Source organism: Penicillium rubens (assembly GCF_028828025.1).
Source record: "Penicillium rubens strain IBT 27055 chromosome Unknown utg000003l_segment0_segment0, whole genome shotgun sequence".
Taxonomy (NCBI): Eukaryota; Fungi; Ascomycota; class Eurotiomycetes; order Eurotiales; family Aspergillaceae; genus Penicillium; species Penicillium rubens.
The window spans coordinates 7,980,394-8,001,613 of NW_026890601.1; the positions used below are offsets into that span (position 1 = coordinate 7,980,394).

At 32.1% G+C, this 21,220-nt stretch overlaps 2 protein-coding genes across 2 annotated transcripts; both read left to right on the plus strand.

The window, feature by feature from the left end:
• Positions 1 to 2,254: 2,254 nt before the first annotated feature.
• On the plus strand, positions 2,255 to 2,684 carry N7525_009293 (uncharacterized protein; the record flags this gene model as incomplete). The annotated part of the gene is made up of 2 exons (XM_002563342.2): positions 2,255 to 2,277; positions 2,318 to 2,684. 2 exons carry the CDS (start codon positions 2,255 to 2,257, stop codon positions 2,682 to 2,684), a joined length of 390 nt encoding a protein of 129 aa, XP_002563388.2.
• Positions 2,685 to 14,735: 12,051 nt separating this feature from the next.
• On the plus strand, positions 14,736 to 17,333 carry N7525_009294 (uncharacterized protein; the record flags this gene model as incomplete). The annotated part of the gene is made up of 3 exons (XM_061214665.1): positions 14,736 to 14,812; positions 15,650 to 15,773; positions 17,223 to 17,333. Coding segments are annotated over 3 exons (312 nt in total), but the record flags the coding sequence as incomplete, so codon positions are not given.
• Positions 17,334 to 21,220: the final 3,887 nt, after the last annotated feature.

Consider the following 21,220-nt stretch of genomic DNA (forward strand, 5'->3'; position numbering starts at 1 on the left):
ATAGTAATTACTACCGAACTATTCTTAGTTAAGTATTTCCTTAGTGCTATAAATTCTAAGAAGTGTAAATAGTATACCTAGCGGTATATAATCTATAAACGCCTAGCTAAGGGAATATAGAGGGACGTTATCGATTTAGTAACGATTTTTAACTAGACCGCTAAAGTGTACTATAATAATAATAGTTATTATATAAAGGACGCCGAATATCTTAAAAGGGTAAATAAAGGGGTCCTATAGTTCTTAAAGGATTTTATTAGTATATATCGAGCGTATAAATCTATATATAGCCTTCCTTCCGATAGAAAAACGGATAAGAGTAGTATAAGTAATACCTAATCTTAATAAATTTAGCTATATTTCGCTAACTTCTCCTAGGATATCCTAGCGATATATTAACGTTTTCTTAAGGGCCGCTAGGCGATATATCTAAACCTATTAGCGAGGCCTTTATTAACCGATATAATAAGGGCCTAGTACCGATATAAGGCCGAATTAGGATAGCGGTTATAGCTAGAGGATAAAAGGTATATAATCTAGTCCTAAGCGAAAGTAGATCTACTAAAGTATATAATAGAGCTATATATTATTTTTTATAATCCGGCTATCCTAGGTTATTTAGTATCTGGTCTCGCGCGAGCTTAGGAGCGGTTTTTCCTAATTATCCTTTATAAATCTTAAGCGGTAAGATATCGAATTACTAGTATTTCGGAGGTCTAGTAGTATCTTTAGTTTTTAATTTATTTTAGTAGAAATAGTAAAAGCGGATTTACTTTAATTATATCTTTAATTATAGCTTCCCTTTTTAGGATAATTTATCCTATTATATAGGTAACTAGACTTATTTATCTTTAGCTCTTTATCTTTCTTTCTCTTCCTTTCTATTACTTTATCACTTTTATATCTATTTTATAATAGTATTATTTCGATTATATTTCGTATTAAGATTATTATAATATCTTTAGTCCCTAATTCTCTTTATAAGTTATATAACCCTATTCTCTAGGTCCGAACCTAGTACTTTACTTACTTATATATCTCTATTTATAATTAGCGCGATAGAGATCTTATAGCTCTCTAGCCTTTCTTTATAAAGTGCTTTACTACTATATATAATAGTAAAAATTATTAATATTATAATAGTCTCTATAAGCCTTATAAAACGGTATATTATTATATATATTACTATCCTATTTTATAACCGATTTAGACTAATATTATCTAGGTCCCTATAAGGATTAAAAGAAACTAAGTAGAATTATTTATATACTTATCCTAGGCCGAATAATTTTAAATAAATACTAAAGGAGGTTTTAGCCCTAGCGAGAAAGGTAAGTCTAAGTTCCTCCTTCTCTAGGACCTAATCGATAGCGTTATAGTAAGTATATAACACTTAATCGCGTTATTTAATAGCTTTACTAAAGTATATTATTAGAGATATTCTCTTATCGGCACTAAGCTATTCTAGATAAGTTTCGCTTATAATTCGGGGTTATTTTATTATTACTAATTTATATAGTTAACTAAGGATATATATACTAGGTAAGTGTCTTCCCGTTTATCTCTAGTAGTCCTTAGCGACCTTTCTATAGATTTTACTTCTAACTAGGCTAAACTTACTATAAAGGGTTCCTATTACCCCTATCTATATATCGCGGAGGAGTTAGCTAGGTCTTAGTATATTAGCGTTATTACCTTCCGCTAAGATATATAAGACCTAGTCGGCTCCTCTAAGCTAGGGCCTATAGTTAGTCTATTCCGTAAGTCCTATCTAGAGAGTTTCCCTCTCGATCTATAGATATAGCGGTAGTTTATTAGTACCGTTTCGGAGAGGTCTTAGATCTAGATTTCTTTTTATTTTATTTAATAAATTTCTTTTATATCTCTCTATTAGCTATAGGGTAAGATAGGGTCGATTTAAGATTATATATATATCGTTTCGCTACTAATATAGCGTATAATCGACTACTTCTAATTAATTTTACTTTCTCTAGGACCTTTTATATCTTATAATAATTTTTAGTATATTTACTATTATACTCTTAGGTATCTATTAATTATAGGGGATTGGTAATATGACCCCCCCCCCCCCATCTTTACTTGACCCCCCCCCTGCCTGAAAATGCCTGATTTTTCAGTACCGCCTTCCCGATCGGGTGCGACCAGGATTTCTGCCATACGTTCTGCCAGTGCAGAGTTTTCTGCCATATAATTCTGCCAACACTAGGAATTCCGGTTTACATAGTAAAAAAACATGCATTTTAATCAGAAAAAAACGTACATTTCTGTCGAATTAAGCATTTGTTTACACATACAGGTTAAATGAGCTTCTCAACCAGGTCCCCGCGCGCGCTGTCCCCGTCCTCGGCCCCGTCCTCGACCCCGTCCTCGGCCCCGTCCCTGTCCTCCAGTCTCGGTATCACCACTGCCAGTTTCACCACTGCTTGTTCCACGCCCACGTCCCCTTCCTCGTCCCCGCGGCCGTCCCCGTCCTCGTCCCCGTCCTCGGCCCCGTCCTCGACCCCGTCCTCGGCCCCGTCCCTGTCCTCCAGTCTCGGTATCACCACTGCCAGTTTCACCACTGCTTGTTCCACGCCCACGTCCCCTTCCTCGTCCCCGCGGCCGTCCCCGTCCTCGTCCTCGTCCTCGACTCTCCTCCCATGACGAAGGATCTCGGTGTATAGAACGATCCTGCGTGAGGGGATCAGGGGAAGACTGCAGTTGCTACGTGCTTGCCTGTGTGCTTGCCTGTGTGCTTGCCTGTGTGCTTGCCTGTGTGCTTGCCTGTGTGCTTGCCTGTGTGCTTGCCTGTGTGCTTGCCTGTGTGCTTGCCTGTGTGCTTGCCTGTGTGCTTGCCTGTGTGCTTGGGAGGTTCCTGGCACCGCGAGGGCGTCCTCGTCGACGGACTGGAAGGGGATCTTAGATGAGAAGTATCGGGTTAAGCGGGGGGGCATCGACACTATCTAAGTGCTAATGCTAATGGTATAGCGCTGGTTCTAAAGATCGCTGCTCCGTATTGTATTGCTGAATGATATGGATACATAGAAAGCCAGCTGTTTCTTTAGAATTGCAAGTACAAATTGGTGGAACTAGGGGTTTGTCATCTCCTAGCGGTAGATACCGTGCGTAAACCGCTTTAGTAAGCTTAATTGCGCGTATTGAAATCCGGGTGTAAAGGAGCTTGTAAAGCTGTGGGATGTATGCTAGCCTTCGAATCTTCTGCTCCTCAATTCCATACTAGATTTTAGAGAATTGATACTCCACAGACCGGTTAAAGCTGCGGAGAACTCCTAGCAAATCATGATTTGAGACCCGGAGACCCTACTTTAGTAGCTAATGCGCGCTCTCTGTACGGGATGTAGCGATCTCATTAAGATGGAGGTATTGTGCGGTATAGTAATGAAGAAATCTCTCCGGGCAGTCATCGAGCTATTCCTTTTGTATGTAATCTAGTAGTGGGGTAAAGAGGCTAGAGGGATCAGTGTATCGTGCTTTAAAATTGCTCTATTGCCGATCCTTTTCTTCAAATATGATAGTATATATAACACGGTTCCACCTATATAGCATCTTCTTCCACCCCTCCTCGGCTTTTTCACGGTCTTCCTAGGCTTTAGCGGGAGTAAGGCGTGTACGGGGGTCCTCTCTAAGAGCTTCTTGACGGTCTCGACGTGCTTACGCAACTTGATCAGCGAGAAGAGGGCGTGCTTTCTTTAAGATATTTATATTGATATACTAAATACAAATCATATTCTTTATATCGGGAAAAACAGTCTTAATTGTAGTTATTAACGCTCGCTCTTTATCAGTCATGATTATACGCGGGGGTGGAAGGCTAAGAGATTCGTAGGCTTCAGCAAGGTAGGTAAGTATAATCTAGTAGTAAAGTATTAATTAGTATTAGGATCATATAGTATTAGGATCATATAGGTTATACCTACCTCGTATAAATCATCCTTTTTATCTCGTATAAAGGCAAAACCTAGGTGGAATATCGATCTAGTAGTAGCGAAGCCCACGATATCTAGTAAAGGAAGACCGTACCGGTTGGTCTTATACGTGTAGTCTATAGAGATCACCTAAGGGTTCTTCTGAAGTATTATAATGCTTGATTTATATATATAAAATAAAGTAGACGCATAGGATTGTTTATCTAGCTTATATTTAAAGATCCAGCTACCATCCTTCGGAAGTTCTATTAACAACGCTTGAAGGGGCGTACGGCCGGCAAGAAAGACCTCGTTTAGCTTCCGACGAGCGTTGTAAATATCCTAGGGAACTAGGATAGTATTAGGATTGGTCTCACGTAGCTCAGTTAAGATCTGTTTAGTTATATGGCCTTAGGAAAGCGTATGCGCTAGCTCGCTCTTCTTATAGGTAAGATCAAGAGCTCGCTAGATCGGATAGGTTGATACTAGTGAGGGTTTATGGTTATAGGTCGGGTTCTCGATTGTTAGATACTAAAGGCCTGTCTTAAGATATAGACGAAGAGTTATCTTAAATGGACATCCAAGCCTTAGTGTAGTAGTCCTCCGGCGTTTATATGGCTTATCTAGATTAAGATCATCGTTATAAAGTGGACGGCCACGGTCACAAATAAGCGGGATAGTCTTCTTTACCCCTTTCTTTGTAAACTTTGAACGGATACTTATAACCGCATAGCTAGGGGGCCTCGTAAAGGTATTTACTGCTTCCCTCGCTTCCTTATATGTACTATATTACCGGTTTAGCGGGGGGAGCGGGAATGTAAAGCTTGGTGTAGACTTAGTGACTGGGCCTGGCTCGGGATTGGTGCTTGGCACTACGGGTGGAGACTCGGGGACGATCTCTGGCTCGGAATCCGAGGATAGTAGGTATTCAATGTATTTAAGGCCTAGCGAGGCTATATTGAGGATGAAAACTGATAAAAACAGATGAAATTGGAGGGATTTGGACGAAAATGAATGTCAAAAATGAGGTGGAAGAAGGTAGGTTAATGTATGTAAACCAGAATTAGAGTATCAATTTGTTTTGATCCTATGTATAGAGTGCTATATGACAAAAGTGACTTAATTTTGTTAGGGGTTTACATACAAATTGTAGGTACCTGCTATATCACTACAATTGTATGGGGACTTTAACACAAAGGCGGTGTAAAAATTGGAAGGCGGTGTGGAGCGCGGTAGACGGCTGCAGAGGTCGAGGCAGGTGCATTACCAGATTAGGAAGGCGGTACTGAAAAATCAGGCATTTTCAGGCAGGGGGGGGTCAAGTAAAGATTGGGGGGGGGGTCATATTACCAATCCCCTAATTATATTCTAAAGGCTAGCTATACTATTTTACTAAATAGTATAGTTCGTATTTAAACCGCTAGTTATCCTTTATCTCTTCGACTTCCTATTTATTATTATCTACTAGCTCTAGTAAAGGTAATTACTTAGGTTTACCTTTATATTAATACTATAGTTATAGTAAAGATATAGGAAATACGTTATAAATCGCTATATACTAGCTAGAGAGTAGTAGGCTATACGCTTACTTTCCGATATATTTAAAGATCCTAAAAGGTCCTATCTATTTTAGTAATAGCTTCTTTATCGTACCTTCTTTTAATTATAGGTTTTTCGTTAAAAGGGCTAGCTATAAGGTCGTTCTTTTTAAATATTATCTTTTAGTAGCGTTTATTATAATAATTCGCCTATATCTTAGTAGTCTTTCGCTATACTTCCTATAGCTTTTTATAGAGCTCTTAAAGCTTCTTAATTTATAATAATACTACTAGTATCTCCCTCTTTACGCTACTATCTTTAGCGCGTATTTAGAAATTAGGATTATAGTCTAATAAGGCCTAGAAGGGTAATATTCTAATTATTATATTAACTTTATTATTATATATGAATTCCGCTATATATAGGAGTATAGGCTATATCTTCTATTATTTATTAATAAAATACTAAAGGTAGTATTTAAGCGTCTAATTTATCCTCTCTATTTAACTATTAGTCTAAAGGTAAAACGCTATCGAATACCTTAATTTTATCTAGGATATATAATATAGTTTCGACTAAAATCTACTTATAAAAATAGATCCCTAATTAGATATAATACTATTTAGTAGACTGAATCTTAATTTAATATTATAATAGAAAATCTCGGCTAATTCCGAAGTATCTATCGTTATCGAAACTAAGAAGAAGAGGTACTATTTTAAGAAATAGTCTATAATTACTAGAATAGTATCTACTATCCTTCCTTTCTAGATCGATTAAAGTAACCCTATAATAAATCTATTAATAGTTCGGTAAAAGGCTAGGATAGAATCGGTAGAGATTTAAGCTTACTAAAAGGATAATATCTTAGTATTTAGGCGGTTTAATATATTATATAGGATCTAATATATCTCTATATATCCGCCTATAGATTTACCTAGTAGTATTCTCTCTTTAGGAGTTCTTCGGTTCTTACTCTACTAAAGTGGCCTATAGTAGGGTTATTATAATATAATTATATTAATTTTATATAAATACCCTCCTTCTTTAGTATATATCGACGTCCTTAGTACTATAGTAATCTTAAAACGTCGACTAACTAGCCTTTACTATTAGGTTTCGAGATCGATATATTACCTTTTCGGCGGTTCGTCTCTAGATTATCCGATTAGAGTTTTCCTATTTATTTAAGAATATCTATAGTATCTATACTAATAGACTAGATTACTACTATTATAGTATCTATAACGTTAAATAGAATATTTAATTTATTATATAGTTCTCGCTATTTAGACTAGTTATCTATTTCTATACTTACGCGATTTACTACTATCTTAATAGTTATATTAGATCTAGGATCTCCCTATATAGTCTCTTAACTAAGTCTAAACTAGAATTCTAAGTTATATTTATCTAAATTATACTTATAATCTATATTTAGATCTTTAGCTTCTAAAATCCTTTAGATAGTTAGAGCCGTTCTCTCTTTAGCCTCTTTTAGGTCTAAGGGTTAATCGTCTATAATTCGGTTTTAAATTAGGATTATTAATTCCTCTCCTACGATTACTCGTTTAGAGTTAGGAATCCTAGAAAGTCTATTTATAGGATTTATCTTTCTAGGCCTATACTTTATAATAAAGTTAAAAGGTATAAGAAATATATACTAACGCGCCTATTAGCTATTAAGCTTTTACTATATTATAAACGTATATAGATTAGTATAATCTAATAGTATTTTAATAGGATACTTACTACTATCTAGATAGTATCTCTAATATTAGAAGGAATAAATAATAGCGAATAGCTCTTAATCTAGTATTATATAGTTAAGTTTAGGCCCTAAAAACTTCTAGGACTAGAAAGCGATAGGATATTAACGTCCTTCTTTAGATATTAACTATTAGATATTAAAGGTTAATAGCTAGTATATTCCTAATCTAGTTAGCGACCTTTTCTAAAGATAGTTAAATAATCCTATATTTAGTAAGATTTATCTTATAATCCTTCCGATTATATTAATAATCCGTTCTTCCTTCTATAATAAAGCGCTTTATCTCCGGATTCTTTATATACTACTTACTACTTTAGACTAATTAAACTAGCTTTATTAGTATCTTTAGCCGTTTTTTATCTTCGAGCTTTAGATTAATATATTCCTAAATATTAGACTTCCTAGCCATTAACTCTACCTATATAATCTAGGTCCGCTATTATACTAAGCTTTTAAGGATAACTTATACCCTTAGGGTACTTCTTATATTAATAGGAATATTTAAAGAAGTAAAGTCGTTATAAAAGAGTGATATCTTAACGTTATATAGTATTATTTTCTTTATTATTTATCTTTAGAGGTTAGTAGAAGTAAGGTATAGCGTTAACCTTCTTCGTACTTAGAGGTATAGTACTTTCTAGTAAGCGACCGTATCGTTATAAATCGATAAAGGTATTTTAAAGACTTACTAGTAAGCTAGGCTTATAACTATTAAACGAGAGAAGTGTACTATATAACTTAATACTACTACTACTATATAAAGGGGTAAGAAAAGTAAAGCAAGTATAATTTATAAAGAGTAGATATACTTAGCTATTTAACCTATATTAGGCTTATAAAGTAGCGCTAATAGCTAGGCGAGTGATACCTAAGGCTAGCGAGTAATATCTAAGGTAGCTACTATATAGAGAAAGTAAAAGACTAAATAAGTGTATAAGAAGGGAGTAATTCTAGCTAATATACCCCCCTAGGAGCTACCTTTAGGCTCTATAGAAGTTACTATCTTTATATAATCTACTCTTCTACTAAAGGCTTAATATTAATAAGTCTAAGCGATATTATAAAAGCCTTATACGACTATAATAGAAGTAGTTTAGTAAGTCTATCTATCTATATCTTAGTAGTTATAATCTAATAAATAGAAATTAAGCTAGTACTAATTTCCTAGCGAAGCTAGTAGTTATAAATATCTATATAGCGGAGTTTTATATATATCTAAAGTTACTTATAAGTTAGTAAATTAATTATCTACTTATTATTATAGTCGATTATAAGACCTACTTTATAATTAAGTCCGACTATATTAAGAAGCCTTTTTTACTATACCACTATCTTATTAGCTTCTAAAATAGTAAATAGCTCTATCTCTATTATTAAGATAGTAACTATCTTCTATTTACTAGCTTTTTAATTAATAGTAGCGCTAAAAAGCTTATAAAAGAAGCCTTTTAAGCTTTTTTAATTAATATAATTATTAAAGGAAGTATTACTTAAGAATTAAAATAGGGTATTAATACTACCACCCCCCTTTAGATAATACTACCCCTCTTTAGATAATACTACCCCTCTTTAGATAATACTACCCCCTATACCTAAAAATTTAGTACTACCTTTCTAATCGGGTATAACCCTAGATTCTACTATACTTTCTACTAGTATAGAGCTTTCTACTATATAATTCTACTACTACTATAGGAATTCTAGTTTATATAGTAAAAAAATATATATTTTAATTAGAAAAAAACGTATATTTCTATCGGAATTAGTATTAGTATACTTAATATATTAATATTTATTCTTTTTATCCTTAACGCGTGTGTTTTTAGCCCCTTTTATATCTATATTTACGTCTTATAACTTAGTGCTAGGTCTAGTACTAGGTCTAGTACTAGGTCTAGGTACTAGGTCTAGTACTAGGTCTAGGTACTAGGTATAGGTACTAGGTATAGTGCTAGATATAGTACTAGGTATAGTACTAGATATAGTTACCAATAAAAGTGACTTATTTTTACTATATATTTATATATAAATTATAGGTATCTACTATTATTTAATAGTATTAGAGGGTACTTTAATATAAAGGCGGTATAAAATCTTAAAGGTAATAAGGAGGTCGGTAGGTAGGTATAGGTATTAAGGTAAAAGCGGTACCTAATTAGGAAAGCGGTACTAAATTTTTAGATAGAAGGGGGTATAAATAGTAAAGAGGGGGGGGGGGGGTATATATTAATTCCCTATCTTTATTAGTTAGTATCTTTAGAAAACTACTAGAGATTTCTTATTAAAGTAAATTATATCTCTCTACTCTTTTTATTAGTCTAATCTTTTCTTATAAGAATATTAATAATCGCGTTTAAATTAGATACTTTTCGAATTTTAATAATTTTATTAGAATTACTATCTAAAAAGGTTATTATTTTAGTATAATAGGAGTAAACTATCTTATTATTAATAGAGTACTTACTATAAAGCTATTATAAGAATAGATAGCTAGCGGACTTTTTAAAAGAGAATCCGGACTATCTAATAAAGAGATAGCCTTTAGAAAAAGAAGACTCTTTAAAAGAGGGATAGCGTTTAGTATTAGCGAAGATATAGCTAAAAAGCGCTCCTATAGTCTAATAGTAGGATCCTTTTCTATCTATTATTATATAAGCTCCTCTCCTTTTATATAGGGAAACACTATTATCACGCTAGGTTTAACTAATATTAGGCCACTAGTACCCCTTTCGGAATAGTAACTCTTAGTAGTTAGTTTTTAATATAAGTGCATTTTCTATAGTATTACCTTAGTAAAAAATATAGCCCCCGAATATCTCTAGCTATAGAGTATATCTATAGTCGGTCTTATTTTTACCCGCCCCTCCCCCCTCCCCTTTTTATCTAATTATAAAGCTCCCCTATAAATCATATAATCTAGATAGGGTTTGTTTACTAGGGTTAACCGAGTCCGTATATAAATAAAAAATCTATATATTGATATTAATATTAATTTATATTCTAGTTTCCTATAGCAAAAGCTTTATTTTTATCTACATTTTTACCTATATTTAAAATAAAGTAAAAGTTAAAATCAAAGTGGATTTTTAAACTAATAAAAACGGGTTATAAAAGTGTAGGTAAAAGTGTAGGTAAAAGTGTAGCTTTTACTATAGGAGACCGGAACGTTTATAGGGGGACTTAGTAAAAACTAGTAAATAAACCCTATCTAGATCACGACTTAAAAGGTATAAAAATCGATAAAAAGTGATAATAAATCGATAGAAATAGGTGCAAAATACATGAAAATAGGTGAAAATTGATAAAAATTAATAAAAAAGGGGGTATAAAAGTGATAGAAAGGGGGGTATAAAGGTATAGGTAAAAATATAGGTGAAAGTGCAGCTTTTACTATAGGAGACCGGAATGTTTATAAGGGGACTCGGCAAACCCTAGTAAATAAGCCCTATCTAGATCACGTGGTTTATATAGAGCTTTATATTTAGATAAAAGGGGGGGGGATAAAGATCAGACCGACCGTAGAAGTACTCTATAGCTAGAGATATTCGGGGGCTATATTTTTTACTAAGGTAATACTATAGAAAATGCACTTATATTAAAAACTAACTACTAAGAGTTACTATTCCGAAAGGGTACTAGTGGCCTAATATTAGTTAAACCTAGCGTGATAATAGTGTTTCCCTTTATATATATTAGGCTTTCGGCCTATATATCTTATTAAATAAGCTCTTTACTTATCTTATAGATTAGGCTATTAGTCTATTTATTTTAAATTAAACTATTAATTAAGTCTTACTTTTATTTATTCTAAATAATTAGTTTAGGCTTATTTTATATAATTAGTATAGTATCTATTTAGTGTATAGCCTTTTTAAGCTCTTTATTAAGCTTATCTTTTTCGATAACTTTAGTAATCTATCTTTACTAGATCTTTAGAGGCTTTATTAGATACTTTTTATAATTAAGATTTTTAATTAAAGTTATATCCTAAACGAATTTATAGCTATTAGTATAAAGGAACTAGACCTTTTAAATATTACTTACTCTATAACTAACTAACGTAATCGGAAAGCGAGTGGCCACTGTAAGCGAGTGGCCACCCTCCCCCCATATATAGTTTTTAAATACATTTATCTCAACCAAAACGCCATTAAATTAAATAAACTAAAATCATCATCTATCTAGGCATGTCTCTCTTCTATGGCCTGGCTTTCTACATATCCCACATGCTCGTCCGGCCTAGGGAGGCGGTTTTAAACCTTCCGAAACCTGCTCACGATAGTTGTTGATACGCGCAACTTGGGCCTCAAATGGCTCTGAACGTAGCTCACGAACCTCCTGAACTAAGAGATCCCCTTCGTGGACTATCGTCCTTATAGATCGAGTTCGCTTTTACTTTTTCTTCTCGTTTTCAGCGCGTAAATCGCTCACTTCTTTCTCTAGTAATACGGCGGATTGTATTGTGATCTAGCAGGCTTTTAAAACCTAGTTAATAGCGGAATTAAACGGGCTCGGGGGCTTCTTGATCTTATACGAAGCAATGCTTTAATAGAGGAAGCTTACTTTTCCAATTACATATAGTTTGAAGGCGTTTTTAGATCCCAATCACTACCCCGGCTAGGAGGGGGGTAGGGGTAGCAAGCCGGATATTAAGCTTCGAAATCACTCTCTCCGGTGCAAAAGGTATTAAACCAGCAGATCGAAAGCTGTTTTTAATAGTCTCTGATTTAAAAGCTTCAATTCGTGCGAGAGGATATACTTCGAGGAAATCAAGTTTATCGATATATTTTCATTTTAACCATCCGGCCGTACGAGCGTTTTAGCACGGCAAAACAGCCGATATCGAGAGGCTATAAAAGATAAGAGGAGTGCGGAGGTATACAGATTGGTATGATTTTATTTTCTTCATAGATTTCATCGAATCTCGGGGTTAAATGACTTCCGTGGCCGTTAAGTATTAAAAGCCGGTACCCCCCTTCGTACGTGAAGAAGTGGTAGGAATAAAGAGCTTTTCAAGCCAGCGAAGTCCAATTTCATTAGAGGTCCATCCATTAGGACTAACCTCAAATCGCTAGTCCTCCGGGAGGCCGTCGAACCAAGATTCAATAAAGACTTTGCCTTTAAAAATCACACACGGGGGGAGGGCCTAGCCAGTAGCATTCGTACACTCGATAATAGTCACCCATTCTCGATTTCTAGGCTATAAAAGTGCTCGCCGACCGTAGTATTCACTCCTCGTTATCACCTTTGCCGTAGCGGTTAACCCCATCGCGAAACCAGTCTCGTTAAAGTTATAAACGTTATCGGGGTCAATCCTAAATTAAAGGATCGTTTTTTAAACAAGATTAAACCACTCTGTGATAATCTTCGGGTCTTCGCACTTCGCACGTTCGTAATTATAGCGTCTCAAGAACCGGGAGGAAAGGAGAGGGTGCCGGTTTACAAAATTATAAACCCATTTATCGCTAACCGAAAGAACCGGGGTGGTTCCACGCTTTTCGAGGAGAAGATTCGCCATTTCTCGTATAGTAGAGGGCCGGGGTGCTGATCCGCGAGCATCTATAGATAGAATCCATTTTTCAAGAGATTCCTCCTCAATTTGTGTCAATTTATATGAGTTGGCGCGAGAAATCGCGCGGTGTTATACACCACTAAGCCGGTGGCGGAGAGTTGTACGCGGGACTTTGTAAGTGCGAGCAGCGAGAGCAACAGATATAATATCTCCATTTTTAAAAGCCTGGATAGCTAATAAGATCCTACCCTCTTGCTCTGTTGAATTTGCAGAGGATTGGGAGCGAATTGGTGGCATAGTGGGTGGTTGAATTAACTAAGTGCTAGTTCATGGACGCGTTTTTGGAGGTGGTGGCCACTCGCTTACAGTGGCCACTCGCTTTCCGATTACGTTAGATATCTAATTTTTATTCTATAGTATATCTTATCTAATTAAAGGATCCTTTAGATCTTTATATAGGTTTAGTAGCTATATACCCTAAGATTTAAAAGGTTAATAGAAGTAAAGATATCTATCTCTTATAAATAGAATTCCTACTATAGAATAATCTACTTCTCTAAGTTTAGCTTTATTAGCGATCTATTTAATATATATATAGTAGTTTAAACTACTTTTAGCTAAAGATTCTTTAAAAGAGCTAAATCTTTAAAAAATACTCTTACTTTAGTAATAATTACCCCTTTAGATCGCTTTATAAAACCGTTTTATTCTAGGGTACTAATAACTATTATCTATATTATAATTCTATTATCTTTAAGAAAAGTAATAGTCTTATTATCTATCGAACTTTTATTATCTAAATAGAAAATACGAATTAAAAGGTTAAACTAGTAATAAAAGAGGGAGAGGAAAGTATAAATAGCTTATTAGTAGCTACTTTTCCGCTTATATACCTCTCTTTAATAATAGCGAATCCTATCTAGATAGAAATAAGAAAGGTAGATATAATTATTATACCCTAGTTTAAATATAATTAGATTAAAATAAATATAATTAAGTAGTCTAAAAAGGTCCTTTATATTTTATATAAAATTTATTACTACTATCTATTTAGCTAGTAGGTTTTATAGAGGTTAAGATTATAAGGTTTAGGGTTTACTATTAAAAAGGAATCTTTAATAATCTCTATCCTATCGATTATAGTTATAAGTTTTTTAATATACTCGCTATAAAGATAACTAAAGCGTTAGTATTAATAAGTAGCGGAAGCTTTAGAAATAAAGGGCTATATTATATATCTTATTATATTAAAAGTAGTAGTTATAAATACTACTAGAAATATAAAGCCTACTTATAGAAGTGCGAAGAAGTTTCTAATCTCTTCTATATAACGATCTAGAGGTTTATATAGTCACGTAATAATATTTACTTCGGTATATAATAGACTAGGGTCTAGGATAAGAGTCGATAGAGATTTCTACCTAATATCCCTAATTAGAGGTCTCGATATATAAAAGGATCCTATAGTTATTAATCCTTTCCCTTTTTTCCTTCCCTTTTTATACTTAGTATTCTAAATAAAATACACTCTTTCTATTAAAGATCTAGTAGGTTATATAATACTAAGTACCACTCTTAATTTCTTTATAATAGTACGGCTATATAAACTATTAATTTAATTAGTTTTAGTCTTATTATATCCCTACTTTCGTTCCTTAGTACTATATAGCTAAGACCTTAATCTATATTAATCCCGAACCTATACCGAACTAAGAACCCTTAACTAATTAAGATAGTCGGTCTAAGATAAAATCTATCTATAAATCGGGATAGGTAGCCTATCCTTATACCTAATAAAGAGACTAAGTAAAAAACTATCGCTACTTATAACCTATATATCTTAACCCATAATCTATAGAGACTAGTTAATACTAATAAATATAATAAAAAAGAAGAACCGATTAGTATATAGCTACGCTAGATACTAAGAAGTGAAAGATTTATTAAGCTTACTTATAATTACTAGAGATTATAAAATCTAGTCTAGGAACTCGAAGATAAGATTATTATACTAAGAGTAGAGAGAACTAAATCTAATAATACTATAGAGGCACTTCGTATTAAGTAAGATAAGGCTATCGCCTATCGGGATATCGCTATCCGCGAGTATAGTAAACTTACCTTCTATCTCCTAAATCTCTAAGGTTAGAATTAGTATAGTACTAATATATTAATTATAAAGGCTATTACCACTTAGAAGACTACTAAAATACCTAATATACTTATACTAAATAATAGAAAAGAAGTCTAATTTAAGACTTAGGAAACTATAATTCGCTAGAAGCTTAAGATAAATACTATCTATTACCCTTTATCTATTTATTATAAGCTCTATATCTAGAGCTATTATAAAAGTAAAGTTTAGCTATATATTACTCCCTAGATAAGCTCTAATACTAATATCCTATATATAGACGCTAAGGATATTATCCTTTACCTAAAGACTATCTTTATAAACCTAAACTAATATATAGAAGCTTATATTATATACTATAAGCTTAAGATAAAACCGAAGGATAGTTTTACTAATTTCCTTATAGAGTTTATATAACTCGCTAAAGAAGCTATCGTTATTACCGAAAACTATAAGCGCGATCTATACTTAAAACTCTTATACCTACTTTAGAGTTAAGTTATATAGATAGTTAACTAAGATACTATCTTATTCGATATATTTATATAGAGCTATTAGAGTATAGTGTATAAGATTAATCTTTAGTAAGAAGTAAAGACCTCTTTATATACCTAATCTATAATCCTTACTATTAATACTAGAGATATATCTACTATAAACTAGTCAAGCACTCTTTATATAAAGTATAAGTATACTCTAAGTCTATCTATCTCTAAAAAAGAGACTTTAATAAAAAAAAGATAATATTTTAACTATAAAGAATATAGATATATAATTTATAATTATCTAAAGAAGAAACTAACCCTCGCTATTATAATAACTACTTCTACTATAAACCCTCTCTATATAGATAAGATTATAGAGCTTAAAGCTAATACCGATTTAGGAAAAGTTCCTATCTAGGCGAAGTCTCCCTTCTAAATAGATAGAAGATATTACTATTTTCGCTAGATTTATAAAAGTTAATTAATAGTTCTAGAGATAGCTTAGTCTTTAATATATAGCTAATATATAATAGACGCTTATTTTCTATTTTAGTACTTAGTAATACTAAAGTAGATAGTTATATTTTTATTAATTAATTAATAGTTATAATATTAGATAAGCGTTTCGGACTTAGAGTAGAAAGACTAGGCTATAAATACCTAGTATAAGACTTTAATAGTAAACTAGTAGAACTAATATAGTATATAGCTTTTTTTATAATTTATATCGATAGGAGGATTTAATAATAGATCCCTATACTAATTATAGACTTAGGAAGATACGATATTATCTTTAGACGGATATAGTTTACTAAATATAATATCCTTCTTAATTATCGATAATACTAGATAATTTAGCTAGATAAAAAGACTCTCTTTAATAAAGCAGCGAGTAAGATCTCTATCCTAACCCTAAAGACTATCTTATAGAGATCTCTATAGGATAATATTTACTAAAAGGACGTAGACTAGAGAGATTATCTCTTTAAGTTAATAGAGATAACTATAGAAGTAGGGAAACACTATTGTCACGCCAGGTTTAACTAATGTTAGGCCACTAGTACCCCTTTCGGAATGGTAACTCTTAGCAGTTAGTTTTCAATACAAGTGCTATTTTCTATGGTATTGCCTTAGTAAAAAACACAGCCCCCGAATATCTCCAGCCCCAGAGTACTTCTGCGGTCGGTCTGATCTTTAACCCCCCCCCTTTCATCTGATTATAAAGCTCCCCATAAATCACGTGATCTGGATAGGGTTTGTTTGCTAGGGTTAACCGAGTCCGCACACAAATGAAAAATCTGTATGTCAATGTCAATGTCAATTTGCATTCTGGTTTCCTATAGTAAAAGCTTCATTTTTGCCTGCATTTTTGCCTGCATTTGAAACAAATTAAAAGTCAAAATCAAAGTGCATTTTTGAACTAATGAAAACGGGTTGTAAAAGTGTAGGTGAAAGTGCAGCTTTTACTATGGGAGACCGGAATGTTTGTGGGGGGACTCGGCAAAAACTAGCAAACAAGCCCTATCCAGATCACGTGATTTACGTGGAGCTTCATAATCAGATGAAAGGGGGGGGGGTAAAGATCAGACCGACCGCAGAAGTACTCTGTGGCTGGAGATATTCGGGGGCTGTGTTTTTTACTAAGGCAATACCATAGAAAATAGCACTTGTATTGAAAACTAACTGCTAAGAGTTACCATTCCGAAAGGGGTACTAGTGGCCTGACATTAGTTAAACCTGGCGTGACAATAGTGTTTCCCTAGAAGTATAGAAGCTAAAGAAGGATATCTATCTTTACGTCTATAAATACTAGTATAGATACTAATAGATATAAGAGTAAAGAAAGATAGTATAGAATATTAAAGATAAGATACTAAATATTCCGCTCTCCTATAAAAAGGAAGATAAATCTCCCCTTCCTATAATCGATATTAGTATAATTAGAAGAGTCGGATTCGATAGATAGAAAGTATAAAAAAAGAAAGACCCTATAGAAAGAATTAAGATCTTTACTATCTTACTCTATAAGATAGACCGAATTCTTACTATAAAGTTATCTATTAAAGAGGATCCTAAACTTTAAGAGATTAAAATGATATTACCGCTAGAGTATTATAATCTAACTAAAGTATTTTTAAAGAAGAAGTTAGATAAATTACCCCTATATAGACCTAATATAGACTACGATATTATTCTTAAAGCCGAAGTATAACTAAGTTACTATCCTCTTTATAAGCTATCTCTTAATAAGCTAAAGGTAGCGAAATAGTATATTATTAAGAATCTAAATAAGGGCTTTATTATACTAAGCGCGTCCCCTTTTATATCTCTAATCTTAATAGTAAAGAAGCCTAGTAGTAGTAGACTCCGCTTCTATATTAACTTCCGAAAGTTAAATATAATTACTAAAAAAGACTATTACCTACTCTCTTTAATCGATAAAGTATTTTAATAAACTAGTAAAGCGAAGTATTTTACTAAGCTTAATATTAAATAGAGCTTCTACTAGATTCGCTTAACGCTAAAAGCGGAGGACTTAATAACCTTTAGGATATAATATAGATCCTTTAAGTATAAAGTAATACTATTCGGGTTAATAAATAGACCGGCTATATTTTAGCGGTTTATAAATAATATCTTATAAGAATATATAGATAAATATATAGTTACCTTTATAGATAATATCCTTATCTATAGTAAGACTTTTAAAGAATATTAGCGATAGGTAAGAGAAGTGCTCTCCTATCTATAGAAGGCTAGTTTATAAGTTACTCTTTTAAAGTATAAATTTACTATCATAAAGACTAAGTTCTTTAGGTTTATTATAAGTATAGATAGTATCGCGGTTAATCCTAAGAAGATCTAGATAATCTAGTCCTAAAAGACCTTATTAATAGTAAAAGATATATAATCCTTCGTTAGATTCTATAACTTCTATTAATAATTTATCTAGAGATATAGATTAATTTTAAAGCCTCTATATCGTTTAACCTAATAGGACGTCCTATATAAATAGTCTACTTATTATAAAATAGCCTTTACACTCCTAAAGGAGAAGCTAGTTACTATACCGATACTCTATTATTATAACCTAATATAAAACATAAGAGTAGAAACTAATATTTTAGATAGTATATTACGAGTAGTATTATCTTAGTACTATAAAGATAATAATTTTTAGTATCTAGTAGCTTTCTATTTAAAAACTATATAAGCTATAGAGTTAAACTGTAAAGTATAGGATAAGGAAATTCTTACTATTATCCACGTATTATAAGAATAGAGGCTAGAGCTTAAAGGTCTAGTACGATAAGATCGTTTTAAGATTCTTATAGACTATTAATCTCTAGAATACTTTATAATTACCTAATAAATAAACTAACGATAAGTAAGGTAGAGCGAGTTCCTCTTATAATTCTATTTTTTAATTAAATACTAACTAAAGAAGAAAAATATAGTAGCGGATATATTATTAAGAAAGGAGTTACTTTATATCGATAATAGTAGGTAGTTAACACTTTTACTAAAGGACTATTTAGAGAAAGGTATTTATCTATTAGATCTAAATCTAATCTAATTAGAGGACGTATATAAAATTATTAATAGGGTAAAATAGGTAAACTATAAGAGTTTAGAGCTTAACGAATTCTATCGGATTATAGTAGAAGGAAATAACCCGAAATAGACCCTCTAAAATAGACTCCTCTTCTATAAAGAACGTCTAGAAGTTTTAGATAAAGATAATCTATATATTAGACTACTCGATAAAGTATACTAATAACTAATAATTTTATATCCTAATATAGAAAAGCTAAAGAAGTTTATTTCTATAAGATACTATTAATCTAGATAGATAACGGATATTAAATAATATATAGATAACTACTTAGTCTATTAATAAACTAAAATATAGAGGGATCGAGTTCCTAGACTACTATACCCCCTCCCTATCTTAGAAAGACTTTAGTAATATATTTCTATAGATTTCTACTTATTCCTAAAGGACTAATATAGGTATAATACTATCTTTATAGTAGTTAACTATTTTAGTAAGAGACTAATTTCTATTCCCTACTATAAAGATACGAATATAAAGTAGATAACTTAGTTATTTATCGATAATATAATATAAACTACTAGTATCCTAGAGACTATTATCTCTAACTATAGAGGATAGTTCGTTTTTAAGTTCTAGACTAAATTCTATTAAATCCTTAGAATTAAGAGGAAGTTATTAAGTATATACTATCCTTAGACCGATAGTTAGAGTAAGATCGCGAATTAGTATATAGTCTAGAGATTATAACCCTATATTAAATAGAACTAGGATAATTAGTTAAAAGTACTATCTATAGTAGATTTTATAACTTCTATCCTTCCTTAAGATACTATAAAAAAGTCCCTATTCTTTATTAAAAGAGGATATAAACTAGCTATATCTTTCGACTAAAAAGATTAGGAAACTATAATACTAAATAAATAGGATATTATATAAATACTTTTAAATCTATAAGAGATCTAAACTTAGATAAAGGAATAGATTATAAAGTTATAATAGTTATAGATCTAGTAGGTAAATCGATATTAGAGAGAGGAAGATTTTAGTATTAGCGATTATATTTTTATAATAATAAAAGACTAGTAGCTTATCTAACTAGATTAGAAACTCGCTTATCTAATAAGTAGTCTATATAAGATTATTAATAAAACTAGTAATTCTTATAAACTTAATCTATTAGATTCGATCTAAGTATATCTAGTTTTCTATACTAGTAAGCTACGATAAATAGTGACTACTAAGCCTTTAATAGGATAATATATTAATCCCCCTCCGCTAATTAGGATTAATAAAGAAGATAAATAGGAAGTTAATAAATTACTAGATATAAGAATATATTATTAGAAGCTATAGTATCGAGTATAGTAGTTAGGATATAACCTTAATCTATAATAGTATCCTACTAGGAACTTTAAGTATATACTATAAAAGGTTTAAGAATTTTATAACTAGTATCCTTCTAAACTAGGTCCCTTAATACGTTTATAAGATTAGATTAATACTTTAAAAAGAGATATTATACTCGATAAATATCCTAATAACGATAAACTAGTATTTAGAGACTAAATATAGTTTTAGCTAAGGGTTATATAATAATCTAGAGGTTCTTACGGTTATATAATAATATTTATTTCCGGTATATAATAGACTAGAGTCCGGGGCGAGGGTCGATAGAGATTTCTACCTAAAGTCCCCGACTAGAGGTCTTAACGTATAAAAGGATCTCGTAGTGTCGATCCTTTCCCCTTTTTCTCTTCCCCCCCTTATACTTAGTATCCTAAAATTAAATGCACTCTTTTTTTTATAAAGAACTAGTAGGTTATATTAGATCTTTAATAAAAAGAGTGTATTTTATTTAAAATACTAAGTATAGAGAGGGAAAGAGAAAGAGGAAAGGATGGTTAACTATAGGATCCTTTCTATATACGTAGATCTCGAATCGGAGATATCTAATAGAAAACTCTATTAACTCTAACCCTAAGCCCTAACCTATCCTATTATATATATAAATAAATATTATTACGTGACTATACTATTAAACCTCTAGATCGTTATAGGAATAAGCGTTCTTTTCTAATTATAAATATATATTTTTTACTATATAAATTAATATTCTAAAAGTAGATATTTACTAAATAGAAAAGAATTCTACTAGAAAATCAGGTAGAATTAGGTGGGGGGGGGGAAATATATTAATACCCTAAATAAAAAACTCTAAGCTTATAGTTAGACTATCTATATCCCCCCTTATCCCGTCCCCTTTTAACCCTAGCGTAACTCTTATACTAAACCCT